The sequence below is a fragment of the Cyanistes caeruleus genome, chromosome 2, assembly GCF_971803275.1.
Source record: "Cyanistes caeruleus chromosome 2, bCyaCae1.hap1.1, whole genome shotgun sequence".
Taxonomy (NCBI): domain Eukaryota; kingdom Metazoa; phylum Chordata; class Aves; order Passeriformes; family Paridae; genus Cyanistes; species Cyanistes caeruleus.
Window position 1 is genome coordinate 83,939,984 of NC_141702.1, and position 19,035 is coordinate 83,959,018.

Genomic DNA, 19,035 nt, shown 5'->3' on the forward strand with positions numbered 1-19,035 from the left:
TTAAGACTAAACAAAAATTAGCACTGTACTAAGGTAGCATATTATCAATTTCAAGATTGACATTAATCTGAGAGCACCAATTTAAAAAGTTCTGCCAAAAGAAAGACCAATACCTTGGAGAGAGAAATAAAGGATATGAAAAATTCAAGGCCTCCACTAGGTCTTGCATTATGGCCCCAAGACATGGCTCAAATATTTTTGATTGGATAGTGGTTTGTGATTAGTGACATGCTGCATGTCATGTTGGTTTTGGTGGGGTATGTGAGCACATATATAAAGCTTGCTTAATATCTTTGGAGCACTTGCTATGGGGCAAATTCTGTGGGTGTGGAGTGGAATGAAGCATGAATAATCTTTCCAAAAGAAGCATAAAATAATAAGTTGTTTTGCTTCAAAGGAGGCCCAAGAGTGAGCTGAAAAGCATAGCTGGAACATCTGTAGCTGAATTTCCAGCAGCAAAATAAGGAACAAAATAATTTTTTCTCCAGTTAATTTCTTTAATTTTGTTTATTTCAAAAGAATACAAGCACATTTTCTTGATATTATATGGCAGTAGAGCTCTGAAACAATTTTCCTGCCATTTGAAATCTCATAAACCCAGATATTCTATATGACTAAGGAAGGCAATTTAATCTGCTTTTATATTAAGGTAACAATATTTCTCTATGGATTAGTAGTTACAAAAAGAAGTTATCATGGTGTATTTTTCTTCTTTACTTGCATACATTTCTAATTTGTACAACTTACGTAAATTTGCAGATAACAAATGAAATTGTCCGTCAGATGATGGAAATGAGAGGAATGTACAGCTTGGATAAACCTGGAGACTTCCTTACAATTGTAGATGTACAAATAATAGCAGCAATGATACATCCTGGAGGAGGCCGTAACGATATTCCCCAGCGTTTAAAAAGACAGTTTTGTGTATTCAATTGTACATTGCCGTCCAACACATCCATTGACAAAATTTTTGGTACTTTTTTCTCTTGCTTTAGTACAATTTATTTCTCTTTGTAATGGACTTAAAATTTATAAAAGTATGATTTCTTTCTCACTTTCATCATGCAAATTCAGAGTTCTTCCAGTACAAAAACTGAACCTCTGGTACAGCAAAAATAGTGCTGTGGAGGAGAAATGAAACTCTTCAAAAGGTTGTATTTCTTATTTTGGACACACAAATACTAAGAAAGTAATTACATTTCCTGGAAGACTGTGAGCACTGCTATTTCTGTGTAGGTTAACATTCCACCTCTGAACTGTCTGAAATGCTCTCTGTTACTAAATTTCTCAGTTCTGGTAACTGTCAATACAGGATATGGTAGCAACCCCTCACTTACTGCCCAAGGTTTCTGTACCAGTTCAGAAAAGCCATAGACAACAGAGAAAAATAATTTCATCTGTAATTTTAAATTATGTTTTACCAAGTAATGTTTTAAATAAACACCTATTTGTCTTGCTCATGACCTACCTTATTATAACCTACAAGCTGAGATTAATTGTTTATTGCATCTTGTATTTTCAGGTATTATTGCCACTGGATACTTTCATCCCTGTAGAGAATTCAACACTGAAATATGTAATATGGTGGAAAAATTGGTCTCAACAGGAAGAATATTGTGGCAACGGACAAAGGTATAAATTCAAGGAAAATTTTATCTCTGAATAGAGTGACTATTAGTTTAGTTTAGGTGACTATTCCCTAAGATCATATCTATAAGAAAAACGCAAACAGAAAAAAAAAAAAAAAACAAATCCAAACACCCCACGCTCTCAAAAATAGGAAAAGAAAAATAAAGATTTAAAAAAACAGAGGATGGGTTACATTGTTTTTGAGATTAAATCTGAAAAATATAAGTTTTCAGTATACAAGACAGATGAATGGAAATATCAGTCCATTCATTCTTATAAGTTAATTCATGTTACCCAAAGCTTTGATCTCCATAGCTACAAAATAAAGAGTGAAATTCTTTACAAATTATAATTTTTAACGTATAAAACCAGAGCAACATATGAAAAAATTATATGTAAGTCTTGGTGTTCTACATTTAGTGAGAGATCCTGCTTTCAAATAATTTGACACTCTTGGTGTCTTCTTATAAAGAGTTTTCCTTCAGTAGTATGTTTGAGAATTAGTATTTTTGTTACTTGTATGTCTTATACATGAATTATTAATGACAAACATTAATTACATATTGATAATTTATTAATTATTAATTGTCAAGTGAGTTTAATTATAAAGTTCTTGTTTAAAATTATTAATAATGAATTAATTATTATTCGTTAATTATTATATTTCTTAATTGTGATTAGTGTATTTATTAATGATAAAGTTATTAATTATATAGTTATAGATTTTATTATTATTGATTGTTTTCTAGGCATTATTGATCTTGAATGCTAACAATATTTTTCTTTAGGCAAAGATGTTACCCACACCATCTAAATTCCACTATATTTTCAACCTTCGAGACCTTTCTAGAATTTGGCAAGGAATGTTAACTATAAAGGCAGAAGAATGCAACACCAGCACTGTTATCTTAAGACTTTTTAAACATGAATGTACCAGAGTAATTGCAGACAGGTATGATAACTATAGCATTTTATATTTAGTACGTTTAGCCATTTATTTAATTTATGTTCATACATCTGTAAAATTTCTAAATATTATAAATCTTACTAGGCCAATTTGAAAAATTTTACATTATTTTACGTATAGTCTGCATTAGGGTATTATTCAAACAAATATCATGGTATGTACTGATAGATTAACCCAGTAACTGAATGGAAAACATCAAAATAGCTACATATTATATATTTAACCTACATTTTTTTTCCCCTTTGGGAAATCAGCACTCAGCTGATTCCACTTTAGAAAAGAGAACCTTATGGTGTCCTAAATTATCCACATAAGATAATTTAAAATTGCTTTGCTCTCCACACAGAGAAAAATAAAATGAGATTTCATGCTTATGACTAAAAATTGGACCATTTCCTATAAATCTCTTTCAAAATATTCATAAAACAGATATAGCTATGACCTGTATATCTTGGAGACCAGTATTATTTTATTGTTCATTGTGTTTCAATTTCTTGTGAAATTCTAGATGTAGCACTATAGCTGCTGCTAAAGACATGACATATACCCACTACTACCGTAAGAAGTTATAATTAATACAATTTTTTTCTTACTCTGATGCCCTGAGGAACAGGATTTATGATTTTTATGAATATTTTAGACTTACAGTATTAAATTTAAACATTAACTCTTTAAAACAGTTATGTCTATTTTCTTACACTTCATTGATTTTATAAAGCTATCACAAAGTAAAAGGAATGACAAATATTTTGTCATGGACAGCAGAAGGCATTTTAGAGTGCTTTTGCTTCTAGTTACACCTAAAAATTTTGAATTGAAAAGTGATAAGGTATGACCTGCCATGACCAGAATGTTTTCTGTATTCAACATAGCTGCAAACCTTAAAATGGAATTTATCTATTTTAAGATACTGACTACATAAATGCAGTCTGGTGAAGATGATTTGGCATGGTAGCAGGCGAGACAAATGCATAATGATTCTAGCAGGGTCAACCTTAATCATGTTATTCAATTATCTTGTCAGTGTAAAGAGGTATAGAAAAAATATAAGGAGTTCCATCTCTGTTTTTTAAAATACAAGATGGACAAAGTGATATCCTCCTAAGTATATGCTGATATGTGGACTTCAGCATATATTCAGTTGAAACAGAAAAAAATCCAAGATATATAAAACTTAGAGATGCATTTCACACTGCCAAAACTGGTGGATAAAACAACTGCCCTCTGTTTCATGTAAATGTTAGAAACTATTCCAAACAAAAAAAAAAATACCATTGTCAAAATGTTTTGTCTATCATCCCTGCCTGTATCTTCTAGAATGCCTCATTTTCTTTCATGAGAGCTCTGAGTCAGATGGCAGAGCCCATCTCTTCCTCAGAAGGTGCCTTAACAAACTTAAGAGCCATTGAAGATTTTTTTTATCCCCAGTTTCAATATCCTGTATGAACCATAATCTCGCTCACTTTCTCTAGTCTCCTAAAATACATAAGCTGAACTCAGGAAATGCATGCAGGAAATGTAAAAGTAAATCTTCTCCATCAGCTGTCAAGAATATAAAAATAAAGGCCAGACTTTTCTGCTGACTTAAGTAGTTACTTCTCCATGATCAGAGAAAGCCCATCCACCACAAAATATTAGCAGTGCTGATATTTCTAGCTGTCTGAACTATACTATATTATACAAACTTACATATTTGCTAAAATTTATGTCTATACATTTTTATATGCAGCAGAGTGCTGTTGATATGAGACAGGGGAAAATATTTAATTTTAATTTAAAGCTAAGATACTCCCTACTAAGGCAAAAGTATCATACAGAATCATACAGTGTATTATTTTCTCCTTTAAAGTTGTGAGCAATATTATTGGCATTTATTGATGTGTTCATATATGTTCTTAATTTGTTGCGGTAAATTTAAAAATGCATAGAGGATATGTATATGTACATATATATACATTATATCTTAGAAAGAGGAAGAGAGAATATAGTCATGCATTCCCTGTTTCCATGCTGATTTTAAATTTCCTAATGGTTAATATTATAATGTCATTACTAAAGACCTCTAGCAATAGTGATGTAATGAATATCTACACTGTTTCTATAACAGTTCTTCAGTTTAGCTTGTCTTATTTGAAAACTCGCAGCACTGGGCTTCTTCACATTGTTCTACATTCCTCTCAGTTGTATCATTGAAAAGAAAAATAAGTAAATATACAGAAATTACTTTTTTCTGTACTTCAGCATTTACAGTTTGACTTAACTTTTTCTGTGGATGAGGTAGTTCTTGTCTTTTATGTTTGCCAGTTACTCCTAAGTATCATTCTTCATTGTTTTACCAATAATCATAAGCAGAGTAGTCAAAGGTTTGATCTGTATATAAATTAGATTGAATCTGCCAAGGGAAGCAGATGAAGTTTTTTACACAATGAAATGTAGTCACTAGTATATGTTTCCAGACTTAATTAGTCACCTCAACCCAAATGTGTATTCCTCTCTGCTAATTATGGATTTTTGTGTAAGAGGGGTTGAGAATGGTTTCAGGTTGTAGTGGCACATGCTACCTTCCTTTCCCTATTCCTTGTCCAATTGCAGCTTCATAGGCAGTATTATGATACCATAAAATATGCTGTTTTACTGCAAGCTGAAAGATGATAAGGCTCACTTAGCCATGGTTATTTGGAAAAGCATTCACCCTTTCTCATCCTTTTTTAACTGAAAAATTACATGGTCTTCACTGTCTTATTCTTGGTGAAAGTTGGAAAATAAAATCATTTTGGTTTCTATTTCATGTCACTGACTGTTGTACTTTATAGTATAGAAGCACTTGATTTTTGTGAATGTTGCCTAATCCATTTCTGTGACTACGGTGTAGTATGTATTGTCTAATATGTATTATTCTTTAAAATGTTGCAAGTTATTTTTTTGATTTAGTTATTTTCTTAGTATTTAGATACCTATTTTCTCTCTAGAGAATAACTAGAAATATTTTTTTAAATTTTTACTGATTTATGGTTTTCAGGTTTAATACACCTGAAGATAGAGTCTGGTTTGAACAAACTATTGATAAAACAATTGAGGAATATGTGGAGGCAGATTTAAGTGAAGTTCTCCAAGCTGAACCATATTTTGTAGATTTTTTACGGGATGAGCCTGAAGCAACTGGTGAAGAAGCAGAAGATGTTGAGCTTCAAGCACCAAAAATTTATGAGGAGGTATTTAAGTTTACACATCAAATACTAGGCACCAAAGTTTTTCTTTAATTATTAGGTGTTTTATATTGCTGAACTCATACAATACAGAAAATTTTGTTGAATAGCTACCACATTTTGTGTGAAAATACATCTAGATTTTCCTGGTTAGCATGCAATAAATCATATGTTGATTTGTTGATAAGACTTAATAATGACATATAAATGTGGTCTATTTTTGCCTGTTCTCCTTGCTTCTTTTTTTTCTTCCAATCATAGCAAAAAATTTCTGCTTAAACAGAGCTACAATAATTATGGTGAATTAGCAAGATAATATCATTACACGTGGCCAGCACATAAGACTGAAATTTGCATTGAAATATCAGGGAAGTTTTAAAGTTCTGAAGTGTCCTACTAGTGTTGTTACAGATCTATTTATTTTGATTTTTTTTTCAGATTCCAAGCTATGAATTCCTTTGTAACAAGTTGCGGGCATATCAGTCACAATACAATGAAAATATTAGAGGGTCGTTTCTTGATTTGGTGTTTTTTAAGGATGCAATGACACATCTTATTAAGGTTTGTTATTGCTACTTTTTTATTTGTTTGTTATAACAGTGTTCTTTATTTGGACAAGCTATTCTTAGCACATTGTGAAAAGCTATTCTTAACCCCAAACTGCTTTGCCATCTTTGCATGGTCATTTTCAAGAACTAGGAAAGAGCTACAGTCATTTTACCTGTTTGCATGTTTTATAATAAGTTCCTTATTCAAGTATCTGTTTAAACGTCTATGTATTCAGACAGATGAAGATTTTCCTCAATGGGAAAGGTGAGACCATAAGTAAAGTCATTTATATTGTCTGTATAAAATTATTTTTTAATCATTTAGAATTCAGAGAACACTTCAAATGTGTCTGTACCTGACGAGACAAAAACAACTTGAATCTGATTGAATGAGAGACATGAAAGGAAATACAAATTAGGGTTGCAATAGAATCAATGTGTAGGGTAGAGTTTATGGTAGTGTGTAGGTCTCAACTAACAATCATTTGTTTTCCTACTCAGAAAGGAATATGTAAGAAAATAATTAATCTGAAATCAAAATCTGATTCCTGGGGGTGAAATAACGGCAAAGTATGAGGTTTATGTCTCAGGTTTAAGTAGTGTTGTCTCAGGAATTGCTTTGGCTGCATGATCTGATTACTGAAAGGCACACAGAAGTTGCAGTGAAACAAAAACAGAAGGTGTTTTATTCGTCTCTAGTTGACCTCAAAGTAAATGTTTGTTTGCTTTGCATTTAAACAGAAATAAATAAATTTCTTTGTAAATATGGTTCACATGATGCTAGATGAATTTCAGAAGACCTTGAAAGCCTCTGACACTCCATTTTTATTGGCAAGGTTTAGACAGAACATCCTTGATACGAAATTAGTGACATCAGGACTCCTTTCTACCTGAAGTGACAATAAATCTAGTCACCCACATAATTTCATATTTAGACTTCTTTAATGTATCTGAATAGGCTCAGAGGGAAAAGTTTAGTAATCTAAAATTTTATAAAAGGAAAAATTAATATATTTCAAAGACTTGATGTAGATGCCAATCTTCTGCATTTTGTGCATAATTTACATGTGGACCAAAATAAAATGCAGAATCTTAAAAGTAATAGTGCACTAATGTATCATAAACCCAAAGAAGATGTGTCAAAAAGCAATAGAATAGTAAATTTGTAATTTAACTTTTAAGTCTGGAGACTTGGTAAGAAAACTATCACAAAATAAGTGTTGAAAGTAGATAGATTAGAAGATTACATCATGTCTTTTGGAAGAAAGGTGTCTGCTAGGGAGGGCCGGAGCCTCCCTTGGAATGGAAACGTAGACCACCCCCCCCCCCGAATAATTTTGAAATCAAGGGCTCTCAGAGAGAGATCTGGGGATAGGAATAACAGTTCTTTACTAGTATGTATAATGAGGCACACAAACAACAATAACTACAGCATTAACAACAAAACAGAAACAGGGACCCCGTGACAGCCTTCTTGGCCGAGACGGGAAAGGATGGAGGAGAGATTTTGCTTCACAAACCCCCTGGGGCAGTCAGTCCCGGTGCTCCTGCAGGTCTCTGACAAACAGCCGGCTGGAACGGCAGGAATGAGCAGAGATCCCGGCCCGATGGATGAAGTGAATTAGCAGTTCCGTGGCGGTGGCTGGCACTGCCACACGTCCCGGCGTGCGAGGCCACCAATGAAGAGGGGAGAGGGAGAAGAAGCAGCTCCGTCTGGGTGGTGGCGAATTCTCTTCTCTCGGCAGCAACAGCTCTCAGCCAAGTGTCCTTCTCTGAAGCGGAAGAAGCCAGGAAAATTGCCCCCACCCTCCCCTTCCTACAGCCCCTCTTCCCCGCTGTGCCCAGCCGAACTCTGTTTCTCAAGCACCCACCAAGTACTAGCAGTCAGGGATTTTCCCCACAACTAATGGGTAAAAATTCCACAGATGAGCCAGAACTGAAAGAAGGACACCTAATCCCCAACACATTAAAGAATAGTTTAAGTCTTTCAGACTACTAAAATTAAGAATGTAGTATGTTTTTCTAGCTAAAGCTTTTTATTAATATTTTTAAACACATTCAGGATGATGTATTCAAAATAAACTAGAGGTCAAAATGTCCCCTTGCATGTACACATTAACTAGGTGTAGATGATCCATCCTATATTCTTCTATGCAGCTTCTTCATTAGTCACTCAAAATTTCTGAAGAATTTACAAGTGCTCTTTGGAAGAAAAATCTTCTGCAAGTATCCTTTTAATAATTTTTACATTGTATTATAGTAAATTAAGTATAAAGCATATTAGATCTTTAATTTTTCTAGCTAATATTTAAGTTTATTACTGATATTTTTCTTTATTATTTCCTCTACAGGTTTCCCGAATTATTCGGACAGCATATGGAAATGCTTTACTTGTTGGAGTTGGTGGTTCCGGAAAACAAAGCCTTTCAAAGTTAGCCTCCTTCATTGCTGGCTATAAAATATTTCAGATCACTTTAACCAGGTAAGAAATGCAATAAATATATAAATCACATTAATGGTATTGCTTTTTCTTTACTTGGCCACATATTTTTCTCCTTTTTTTTTCTTTTTCTTTATTTTCATTTTGTCACCATTGAAAAAATATTGAAAACAATACACTCTTATCTGGTTTGTTTACAACACTGGATTTATTTTCATTTGAAAAAGGTAGACCTATTGTTAGCTATTAGGTGTTAGCTATTCCTGCAGAAAAATGTGTGTTTACAAAGTATGTTTGCAATGTCGTTTATAAAATACTATAATCCAAAAAGAGCAGTATTCAGAGTTGTTTTGAATCAACATGTAATGTTCCTTATCTCTCCTAGATCCTACAATGTAACCAATCTGTCAGAAGATTTGAAAGTATTGTATAGAACAGCTGGACAGGAAGGACAAGGTATCACCTTTATTTTCACTGATAATGAGATAAAAGAGGAATCATTTTTGGAATATGTAAATAATCTGCTGTCTTCAGGAGAGGTAAGGGTCTCAGCCTGAAAGGCAATGTGATCTAGAGGCAGGGTACTGTAGAGTTTGTTCTCACTACTTTATTTTGGTAATACATTGTAGTATCAACAATGATTAAAATATTTCAAGTTTTTAAATAGGGAGTGCTCTTACATAAGTACATGTAGTTTCTTTATTTCAGTGTAAGCCAGGAGAATATAAAAGGAGCTGTGGTTAGTATTTCAGTAGCCTTTTATTAAATGATGATTCAATCACCAGTCAAGTCCTATACTCTTCCAGAGTTAGACTTCTTAGTTTTCAATGTAGTTTCATAAGTCTAAACCTGTGGATTTTAGTCTAAACTGTGTACATGCAGAGAGAGAGAGAGAGAGAGAGAGAGAGATACAGGGGTAAATAGGTAAATATTTATAAATTTTATAATAATGACATCCATGAATTAATTGTCAAATTTTTATTTTATAAAAAGATTTCTAATTTATTTGCTCGGGATGAATTGGATGAAATCACCCAAGCATTAATACCTGTGATGAAAAAAGAGCTGCCTCGGCATCCTCCTACCTTTGACAATCTTTATGAGTACTTTTTAAGTCGGGCAAAGAAGAACTTGCATGTTGTCCTCTGCTTTTCTCCAGTAAGTTTTTCTACATATCTGTATTTCTTCCATTACCAAGTTTGCCAATGTGGTGTAAGAAAAAGTTTTATATTTTTAAGGAAGTTCAAGTTGCATAAAAAGATTACAGAAGTCTAGTTGTAATTGCTAAGATAATAAAAGTAATAGTACAGCTATGAGAACTTAACAGCACAATACTTAAAAAATAAATAATTTCTTACAAAATTTTTTCCTCTCACATATTCTTTTCTAATACACATCAGTGAATGTATTTTTGTGAAATCATGTCTTTTAAATGGAAAACAATATTTTATTGATAATTAAAATACATTATTTGATGTTTCAAAATATTAAAACCATATATATTTGTAATGAACTTCTTTCTTCCTATTTCATGAGTGTTGAATGTTAGAAATTTTACAAACCTTTACTTGAGGGGGAAAAAAATTTCAGGGTGTTCTCAGCAGAAAATTATCAAGAAGAAAATAGACTATTTAGCTGTTTATATTAATTAAACACTTTCATTGACCTTTGCTTAAGAATCATATTGCTAACAAACACTAATTCCCTCTTCAGGTTGGTGAGAAGTTCCGTGCACGTTCTTTGAAATTTCCTGGTCTGATATCAGGGTGCACCATGGATTGGTTCAGTCGATGGCCCAGGGAAGCTCTTGTAGCTGTGTCCAACTATTTTCTTTCAGAATTTAATATGGTCTGTGCTCCATCAGTTAAAACAGAAATAGTACAAACCATGGGTCTCTTTCATGATATTGTTTCAGAAAGCTGTGAGAATTATTTCCAAAGGTAATATTTTCTATGAATGCAATAATAAATCTCAAAAATATTGCTACTGACATTGTTTCTTGAACTTGTGTTATATGTATCAATAAATGTATTTTAAGGGTAATAAAAAATAAATCTGCTATACCATTATATCCTCAGGCCATGAAAAAGAATTGCTATTACGTTGCAAATTCTTTATCTTCATTCCCACTATTCAACAGTCATTAATATTGTCAATGTAGATAAAAACAATGTAACTAAAATATAGGGGTTTGCATCATGGAGAAATCTGATTTTGAATTAATAAAGACTTGAGTTATATAATTTTCCATTTTTTGGAAGTAATTAAATCACTGTATATATCAAAAATATGTGTGAAGTTGATGTTGCCAATATACTTTGGTTTAGGTATCGAAGACGAGCTTATGTAACACCTAAATCCTACCTTTCTTTCATCAATGGCTACAAAGAGGTTTACACTGAGAAATTAGATAGCATTAATGAACAGGCTGAACGTATGCAAACTGGTAAGCAGATACATTCCATGTATGGTCTCAAATGATCTATATTTTTAATATTAGACTTCTTTTTCAGTGATCGCTTATAGGGGATCACAGTCCAAAAGTGGTAGTATATGAGGATTTTAACCAGACACTCCCCCTGTTGCAAACTCACAATGATTCTCTTGTAAAAATACCTCAAAGGAGCTACCAGCCTAACCATTCAGCTCAGCATTATATTAAACTTGAGTATTTGCAAGTCAGAATTTGTAATATAAAGTAGAACCTGAAAATGAACAGAGGTAGCATCTGATTTACTGGTGTAGAGAGACGTAATTCTGAACAGTTAAAAACTTGCTTCTGGACGTGTCTATGGAAATTCCACGATGCAGTCTGTGTGCTTCACACATGATTTATTTTGTATTTCTGCTGTAGAATAAGTAGATGTTACTTGGGGTCATTTTATAACTGTAGATCTCAAATACAGAAAAGTATGGTTGAAATATTCTTCAGACATATTTTGGATATCTGTTTGAAATGGCTTTACTTTTGGCATTAGTATTTAATGGTTTCAGAACACCAGTTTTTAGTGTTTTCAGTCTTCTCCAGTTTGCATCTAAACATGCTTTTGTAAATCTATGAAGTCAGCTGAGAACCTTAGGAAACCTGGCCTTTATCAGAAAAGATATTGCATACCAATTCAGTGGAATAAAGAATTCTACATGATAAGATTTTTTATACTAAGGTAAAGAATGTGGCACTTTAACAGTGATTAATAATAGAACTGGTACCATTCACATGAAGAAAAGTGGCTGTTTTATTCATAAACTCTTTACTGAATTAGAGTGAACTGTAGAGGAGCAAGTGATCCTCAATACTTTCAAATTGTGTATGTTTTGCTCTATGGATCTGTTGCCAGGTCTTGAAATCAGAACTTATCCTCAATCTACTTTGAGAGGGGATAAAGTCTGAGAACCTTGAAGATTTGAGAGATCAGGGTTGTTTTTGGTTTTTTTTGGTATTCTTTCTGCAGGTTTTTCATTTCCAAAATAATTCAGAAGTAGTAACACAAGCAGCTTCAGCACTGTCAATAAAATTTCATCTGTAGATTTTCGTAGCCTCTGACATGTTATTACAAGTTCCTTGCATGTTCTACTGAAAAAAATGATTGTGTGTAGGTGAACATGTGCATTGATATGTTCCACTGCAGCATCTTCATATCATTGATGCTTAGAAAACCGTGTGTTTCAGCTTATGGGCAATACAAATGCCAGTTAGAAAATATTCTCATTAGTTTCACTTGTACAGTTGGTACTGCTGTAATATTTCTTCCTGGAAGTATGTGTGGACCTCAATCAGCTATAAAGGTTTCTTGTTTATAATTGAACTTTTCAATTACTTTTTATCTGCATATTCCTACTTTCTGTCCATCTTCTTCACACTCTAGGTTTGTAGCAGGGAAAAGTAAAGCAGCAAAGGGTACCATTTTCCCTTTTATAGCTTCTGGATTGAAGGTGCTGGATTAGTGGTGTAACTAGATAATATTGAGGGTTTCTTCCAACCTAGATGATTCTGTGGTTCTGTAGAATGGCGGTAACCTAAGCATGAGGCAGCTGTGTCAGAACAAGAGCTATGCTGTGAGAGAACGTTTTTCTGTTTGAAATGTGGTAGCAAAAAATTGGAGAGGCATCACAGAGAAATATTGCACATCAAATGTGTAGCTGCAAGGGTGTGCTGACTCAGATGCTTAGGGAGAGAAGACAATAAGAGGAATTACTTCCAGGGAACTTGTAGGATTTAAAGACTCAGCGATGAAGAAAAAGCCTGGAGAGGTTTCAGCATGCAATGAGGAACTCAGGAATGCCCAAAATATCTGTGCTCAAGTCTAAGAGCAAGAGAGAAGAGAAGAGAAAAAAGGACCCATGGGCACATAAGAAAGATTGCACATGTAATAACCACACAGGGAGCAAGCACATCTCTTTCTGGATTGTCTCAGGCACATGGTGGGATTCTTGGGGGTGTGCTGTGCAGGGCCAGGAATTGGACTAGATCATCCTTATAGGTTCCTTCCAATTCAGCATAATCTGTGATTCCATGGTTCTATGAAAGGCTGAGTGGCCTCTATGGGTGGTTTCTGTAGCACACAGAAGAGTTATGATGGGACTGCCCCTCTGCACATAGGTGCTTTTTCACCCTCTCTGTCACCAGGGACAAGGAATTGTAAACTCAATATGCAGGAGCTGGAGGTCATAATTTTGCTGTTGTCTTCATGTCCACTTTTGACTCCGCTTCTTCCCAATTTTTTTTCTTGAAGGGACTCCCTTTTAGAAGGCAGTCATGGATCCTTAGGTAATTTCTTCATGTAATGACACAATAAAGCATCATTCAGAAATTCTGATTGTCTCATGACTTTGTGATGCAACGTATACTTGACATAGTTCCTTTGTTGTTGTTGTTGTTGTTTCCTTTGAAGAAATAAGTTTATTTATCATAATTTTGTGCCTTGCAAAATTACTTATATCCATGAAAACTGAACAGTAAAGACAACCATGGTGCTTACACCCACTTCCTCTCCTTTATATAAAATTGAATGAGAACACAAGGTACAATGTATGAGAGATCTGGACCTAGATTGTGTAATCTAACTAGAGGAAAAAAAGTTTCTATATTTCTGAATTTTATCTTTAAATTAATAGGTCTGTCCAAGCTGATGGAAGCCAGTGAATCTGTTGCTAAACTCTCTAAGGACTTGGCTATTAAGGAGAAGGAGCTGGCTGTGACATCTATTAAGGCAGATAAAGTGAGTGTTAAATAGCACTAGAGTATTCAGTGGATAAAATGCTGTTGCAGAATTTTATCATATTTTGCAAAAATTTGCCTCATCTAAAATGAGGTTTCACTCACTCTGTAGTGTGTTGAGTCAGCATTTGCTTCTAAAAGTAAGGCACTTTTAGATTGCAACAGAAGTTGCGTGCTTTCCTTGTTCTTCTCCCGTTTCTTACCCACTCAGATAAGCGTCAGATTTAATTTTTTTCCATAGTTTTTTTTTTTTTTAATCTGGGCTTAATTTACATTATTAAATTTGGGATTATATGTTCACTTACTAGCAGAGAAAAAGTTAACATGGTAATGGAACTTTCCTGTTTCAAAATTCCTTAGAAAAATGTTTATTGCAGTCCAGCTTCAGATTTTGTCTTTTACATTAACAAGGTATCTGTATGCTCATGAAATTGGTGGTCTGCTAGAAATCTGGTTTCCTAAATGACTCTCTGGAAAGGTATAATAGGGAATTGATCAGTATAGGCAATCTGTTTTCTGAAAGATACCATAATGTTCTGATGGTGAATATTTAATATGCACTGGAGAGCAAATTTTGGCTGGTGATGACTAAGGGGCTGCCTGCATTCTTTGAGGACTTTAGTCTTGTAAGAAAGAAATATGTAACAGGGATGAAATTTAACTTCTAATAATTATTTTTTTATTCAATAAAAATTGATGATATTCAATAAAAGTTGTATAATACCATATATAGTTAGTTGTAGTTTGGGTTACATTTTTATATTTAATAGCTGTTACATAACTGTTTTATCTGGTGTCTTGTGCTCATTTGTTCCATCATTTTGATTTATAGATTTTATGTGTTTAATATTAATTCCAGGTACTAGAAGAAGTCAAAGAAAGTGCTGAAGCTGCAACTAAAATAAAACTTGAAGTCCAGGGTGTGAAAGATAAAGCACAAAAGATTGTGGATGCAATTGATATAGAAAAACAGGAAGCAGAGAAAAAACTGGAGGCAGCTAAACCAGCACTAGAAGAAGCAGAAGAAGCTCTGAAAGTGAATAAATTCAATTTTTATTAATATAGAATTATTTGTCTCACCTGTGAGAGACCAGAGCCACCAACATACAGATGCTTCTTGGTATTGACTGCTGTAACCAGCTCCTCACTGTTGCTGGCCATGTCTCTCATGAATACTTAAGACACACATATTTTACCTAAAATACATAGGGACTATTTAATAGTATTTTTTTTCCTTCAATCCCAATACTAAATCATTATGAAGGTGTAGATCTTTCCAAAAGCTACAGATGCATTTAGAATATCTGTTATTCTGAATTCAAGAGAATACTTCTTGTGCCAACAGAATGTTTTTAATTCAAACTTAAGTTGCTACACCTGTTTTTAAGACAAATAAAAATCTATAGCTTCCTTCACCAAAAACCCTAATGCTTTTAATTTTAAGAGAAACAGGAAACAAAGGGGATTCAGGGCAATCAGAATCATGGTTCAGAAATTTGGATGTATTATTGTGGTACATAATTTCATTATTCTGCTCTGAACAATTAAACAGTAAAAACCTCTGAAATCAGAAACCAATGACACCTTCCATTCCAGTTATCAGAATTTACGTGAAAGAAGTTCTTGAGTAAAAAAAGCAAAAAAAGGAGTATTGTTTGCTCTTACACTGACACTTAGTTAATGAGGTAAATGAAACTTTCAAAAACAGTCACAAAATTTACTTACAAAATGTGTGGACTTAGAAAATTATTTCTATAATGTACCTGTAACTATTTCTTCCAGACAGGTAGTGGTATGTTTGTATTTTTAGACACAGATATATGTTAATTTTGAAGTTTTAAGTATTTTTTAAATTTTATAATGGTTGTTGAACTAAGAAAAGTGCCAGTGCCAGTGATGCTATTAGAAAATGAAGTTTATATGGTATCTCATACCTATAATAGCTTAAACTGAAGAAAAATAACCAAATCCATCTCAGAATAAACTTGACTACTAAAAATTGGAATACCATTTTATCAAGCTGACTGCTCTTAATTAAGCCTTGTAGTTCTTAATTAAGTCCTATACAATTTTAAAGTTTTCTTTAAACACTTCGACTGCTAATTCAAGTCAAGGCTGTTGTATCTTAATTTAATTTTTGAATTATGTCTTTAATATTGGGAAGATATTATTGTCTAATATTCATTGAAATTACTTAAGTTTCACAAAACTATGAAATTTATTAATTAGGCCAGGATTCTCACTTTTTTTTAATATACTTAATATAAATGTACCTCAGAGAAAAGTATTACAAATGAACATGAAAATCAAGATATTGAATGGGAAAATAGAATAATAGTATTGATGTGGTGTTCTATTCTATCTTTCTTCAAACAGACCATCAGACCAGAGGATATCGCTACTGTTAGAAAACTCGCAAAACCTCCTCACCTCATTATGAGGATCATGGACTGTTGTCTGCTCCTATTTCAAAAGAGACTGGATCAAGTTACTATGGATCCAGAAAAGCCTTGCTGCAAGCCATCATGGGGAGAATCATTAAAAGTAAGTAGAGTTTTCAGTGTTTTTTAAATGTCAGAAATAGCTATTAGCTTATCAGAGAACTTAAGATGCTGTTTACCCAAAATGACAGAATTTTATTAAAAGGCAAACATACTGTTTTAAGATAAACTATAGCTATACACTGTGTCTAACTTGTAGAAACTGGTGAATTCCTTAGAGACTTTTTGCAGCAGAAGGTTTAGTTTCCTTGTCCTGTTCTTAGCACATGGCCTGATGGCAGCAGGTAACAAATAGTGCTCTTGCTTTTTATTTAGGCTTTTACAGTTTAAAAAAATCATCAAAAGCTTTTATTTTTCTGATATAATTATTGATACAATAAAAGGAGATGAGTTATTCCATGAATTGTCTTTAGCATGCTTAACATTTGTTAGAAAAAATTAAACCAAATTATTTCAGTTTTCAGAATTTACATCATATTTACAAATGCCTAAGCTCTTTTTTTTTTTTTTTTTCATTTAGTTAAGTTACAAATATATTTCTGAGTCTTTATTTTGGTCAGATTTTTTTTTATTAAACCATGCTTCTTAAATGTTTCTAAAATGCAACACAAGAATGTGGAAGATGGAAAGTACATCAGTAACTTTCAAATCTAGTTACTGGGGTGTAATTAGTTAAAACTTCAAAATAATAGAAGGTGTGTGGGAGGAGTTACAACTGAATAGCACACTTACAATATTAGCAATATGAATAACCTCTGTTTACAGAAGAATTTTAGGAGTGCTTTTTAACAACTTCACATATGAACAAGACTTTGAACCTAAAATGTGTAAATAACTTGTGCGTTGTTTTTTAAAGCTTATGAGTGGCCCGTTCTTGAACAACCTGCGGAACTTTGCTAGGGATACAATCAATGATGAGACAGTAGAATTAGTCCAGCCTTACTTTGAAATGGAAGACTATACACTGCAACATGGTAAAAAGGTGTGTGGCAACGTGGCAGGACTCCTCTCTTGGACACAAGCCATGGTGGTATTTTATGGTGTTAACAGAGAAGTCTTGCCTCTTAAGGTAATACATCCTCTCTTGCTTTGTGTTTTCTTGCCAAGTAATTGAATTTAGTTTAATTTAATAGGAACGTTTTTAAGAGTAAATTTCTACTTTAGTGTGGGTGTTCTTTTTCAGGTTTATGAAACTCAAAGGCAGTGATTTTTTTGTTCTAAATAGAGTATTTAATCCTTAAATATAGCACACTAAAAACCAAAATTTTAGAAGGGTGAGCACATGGCGATCCCAAAATTTTTTCACATTTTTGTCACTGGTAGAAGTGTTATTTACAGGAGCAACAGTAGTACATCTGAATTATTTTTAAAAAATTTTATTAATTTCCTGTGTTCACCATAATTTCCTATAATTTTAGGAGCAAAAGGAAAAGTCACTTCTTTAGGATCATTTTCTAGAGGGTAAAAACAATATTGTTAGATGATGAAGAACCAATCTCCCATTGTGACTGCTGGTCACTACAAAAGTCACTAACAAAAGAGGAAATTACATATAGTCAAAACATATAGTCAAACAAGAATATTGAGTGATTCTTCTTCTAAGCAATGTTTACAGATCAGAAACCTTATTTCCTTAACCAGCTTCTTGAAATGTAATTTTTTTTGAAAGGAATAAAGTTGACAATAAATAGTAGAACTTTAGGTACTGTATTGTTATTGAACTAAAAAAAAAGTGTTATCTTCAGTATATATGTGATATGCTTTTCAGCTTAAATGTTTTTGATATTTATGCAAAAATTATTTTGATGTATCATTGTCTTGGGATTACCAGCTAAGCAGGCTTAAATAGTTAATTGGATTATATTAATACCTTATATGTGATTGTACTTTTATTTGTTTTTCTCCTTTGCAGGCTAACCTGGCAAAACAAGAAGGACGCCTGAAAATAGCGAATGCAGAAAAAGATAAGGCTCAGGCAGAGTTAGATGAAAAACAAGCTGAACTGGATAAAGTGCAGGCAAAGTTTGATGCAGCAATGAAGGAGAAAATGGTGAGATATAAGTGGTTTAGTCTTATCAAAATGTTTGTACAGTATTGTCATGTAATTAGGATTTGCTGCAAACACACATTTACCTGCTACCTTTAATTACATGGCTGAGATTTAAGTATAAAAGTAAGAGATTTAGGCCTATATCCTCTCCTGTTCCCTTCTTTCCATGAATAGGAACATATTAGACACCCTTAAGTGTCCTCAAAAATGAGTTTTGAATAAATAAAATAGTTATAATAAGTATAAGAGGAAGAAAAGTGTACAAAATAACTCCACATTTTTGTGTTCTGTGATTAAGTAAGACTTTTTTTTTTATTTTAGGACTTAGAGAATGATGCAGAAACATGCAAAAGAAAAATGCAAGCAGCCTCTGCTCTTATAGATGGACTCAGTGGAGAGAAAGTTAGGTGGACTCAGCAAAGCAAGGAATTTAAATCTCAGATTAAAAGGTATCAAATCCACTACAGCAAACAAAA

The 19,035-nt window shown here is 33.1% G+C and overlaps 1 protein-coding gene across 7 annotated transcripts in view; it reads left to right on the forward strand.

Annotated features, from left to right (window-relative positions):
* Positions 1-19,035, forward strand: part of DNAH8 (dynein axonemal heavy chain 8) — a 126,586-nt gene that overhangs the window by 75,134 nt on the left and 32,417 nt on the right. For all 7 annotated transcript variants that reach the window (XR_015283599.1, XM_086878340.1, XM_023924402.2 and 4 more), the window contains 16 exons: positions 760-973; positions 1,523-1,632; positions 2,418-2,581; positions 5,616-5,808; positions 6,241-6,363; positions 8,702-8,832; positions 9,176-9,329; positions 9,784-9,948; positions 10,504-10,730; positions 11,118-11,236; positions 13,906-14,009; positions 14,868-15,044; positions 16,385-16,552; positions 17,366-17,578; positions 18,422-18,559; positions 18,881-19,008. Coding sequence is in view for 6 of the 7 variants with exons in the window: in XM_086878340.1 (XP_086734466.1) it covers positions 760-973; positions 1,523-1,632; positions 2,418-2,581; positions 5,616-5,808; positions 6,241-6,363; positions 8,702-8,832; positions 9,176-9,329; positions 9,784-9,948; positions 10,504-10,730; positions 11,118-11,236; positions 13,906-14,009; positions 14,868-15,044; positions 16,385-16,552; positions 17,366-17,578; positions 18,422-18,559; positions 18,881-19,008 (2,528 nt within the window). In the remaining variant the exon portion in view is untranslated. The remainder of the gene's footprint in view (positions 1-759; positions 974-1,522; positions 1,633-2,417; positions 2,582-5,615; positions 5,809-6,240; positions 6,364-8,701; positions 8,833-9,175; positions 9,330-9,783; positions 9,949-10,503; positions 10,731-11,117; positions 11,237-13,905; positions 14,010-14,867; positions 15,045-16,384; positions 16,553-17,365; positions 17,579-18,421; positions 18,560-18,880; positions 19,009-19,035) is intronic.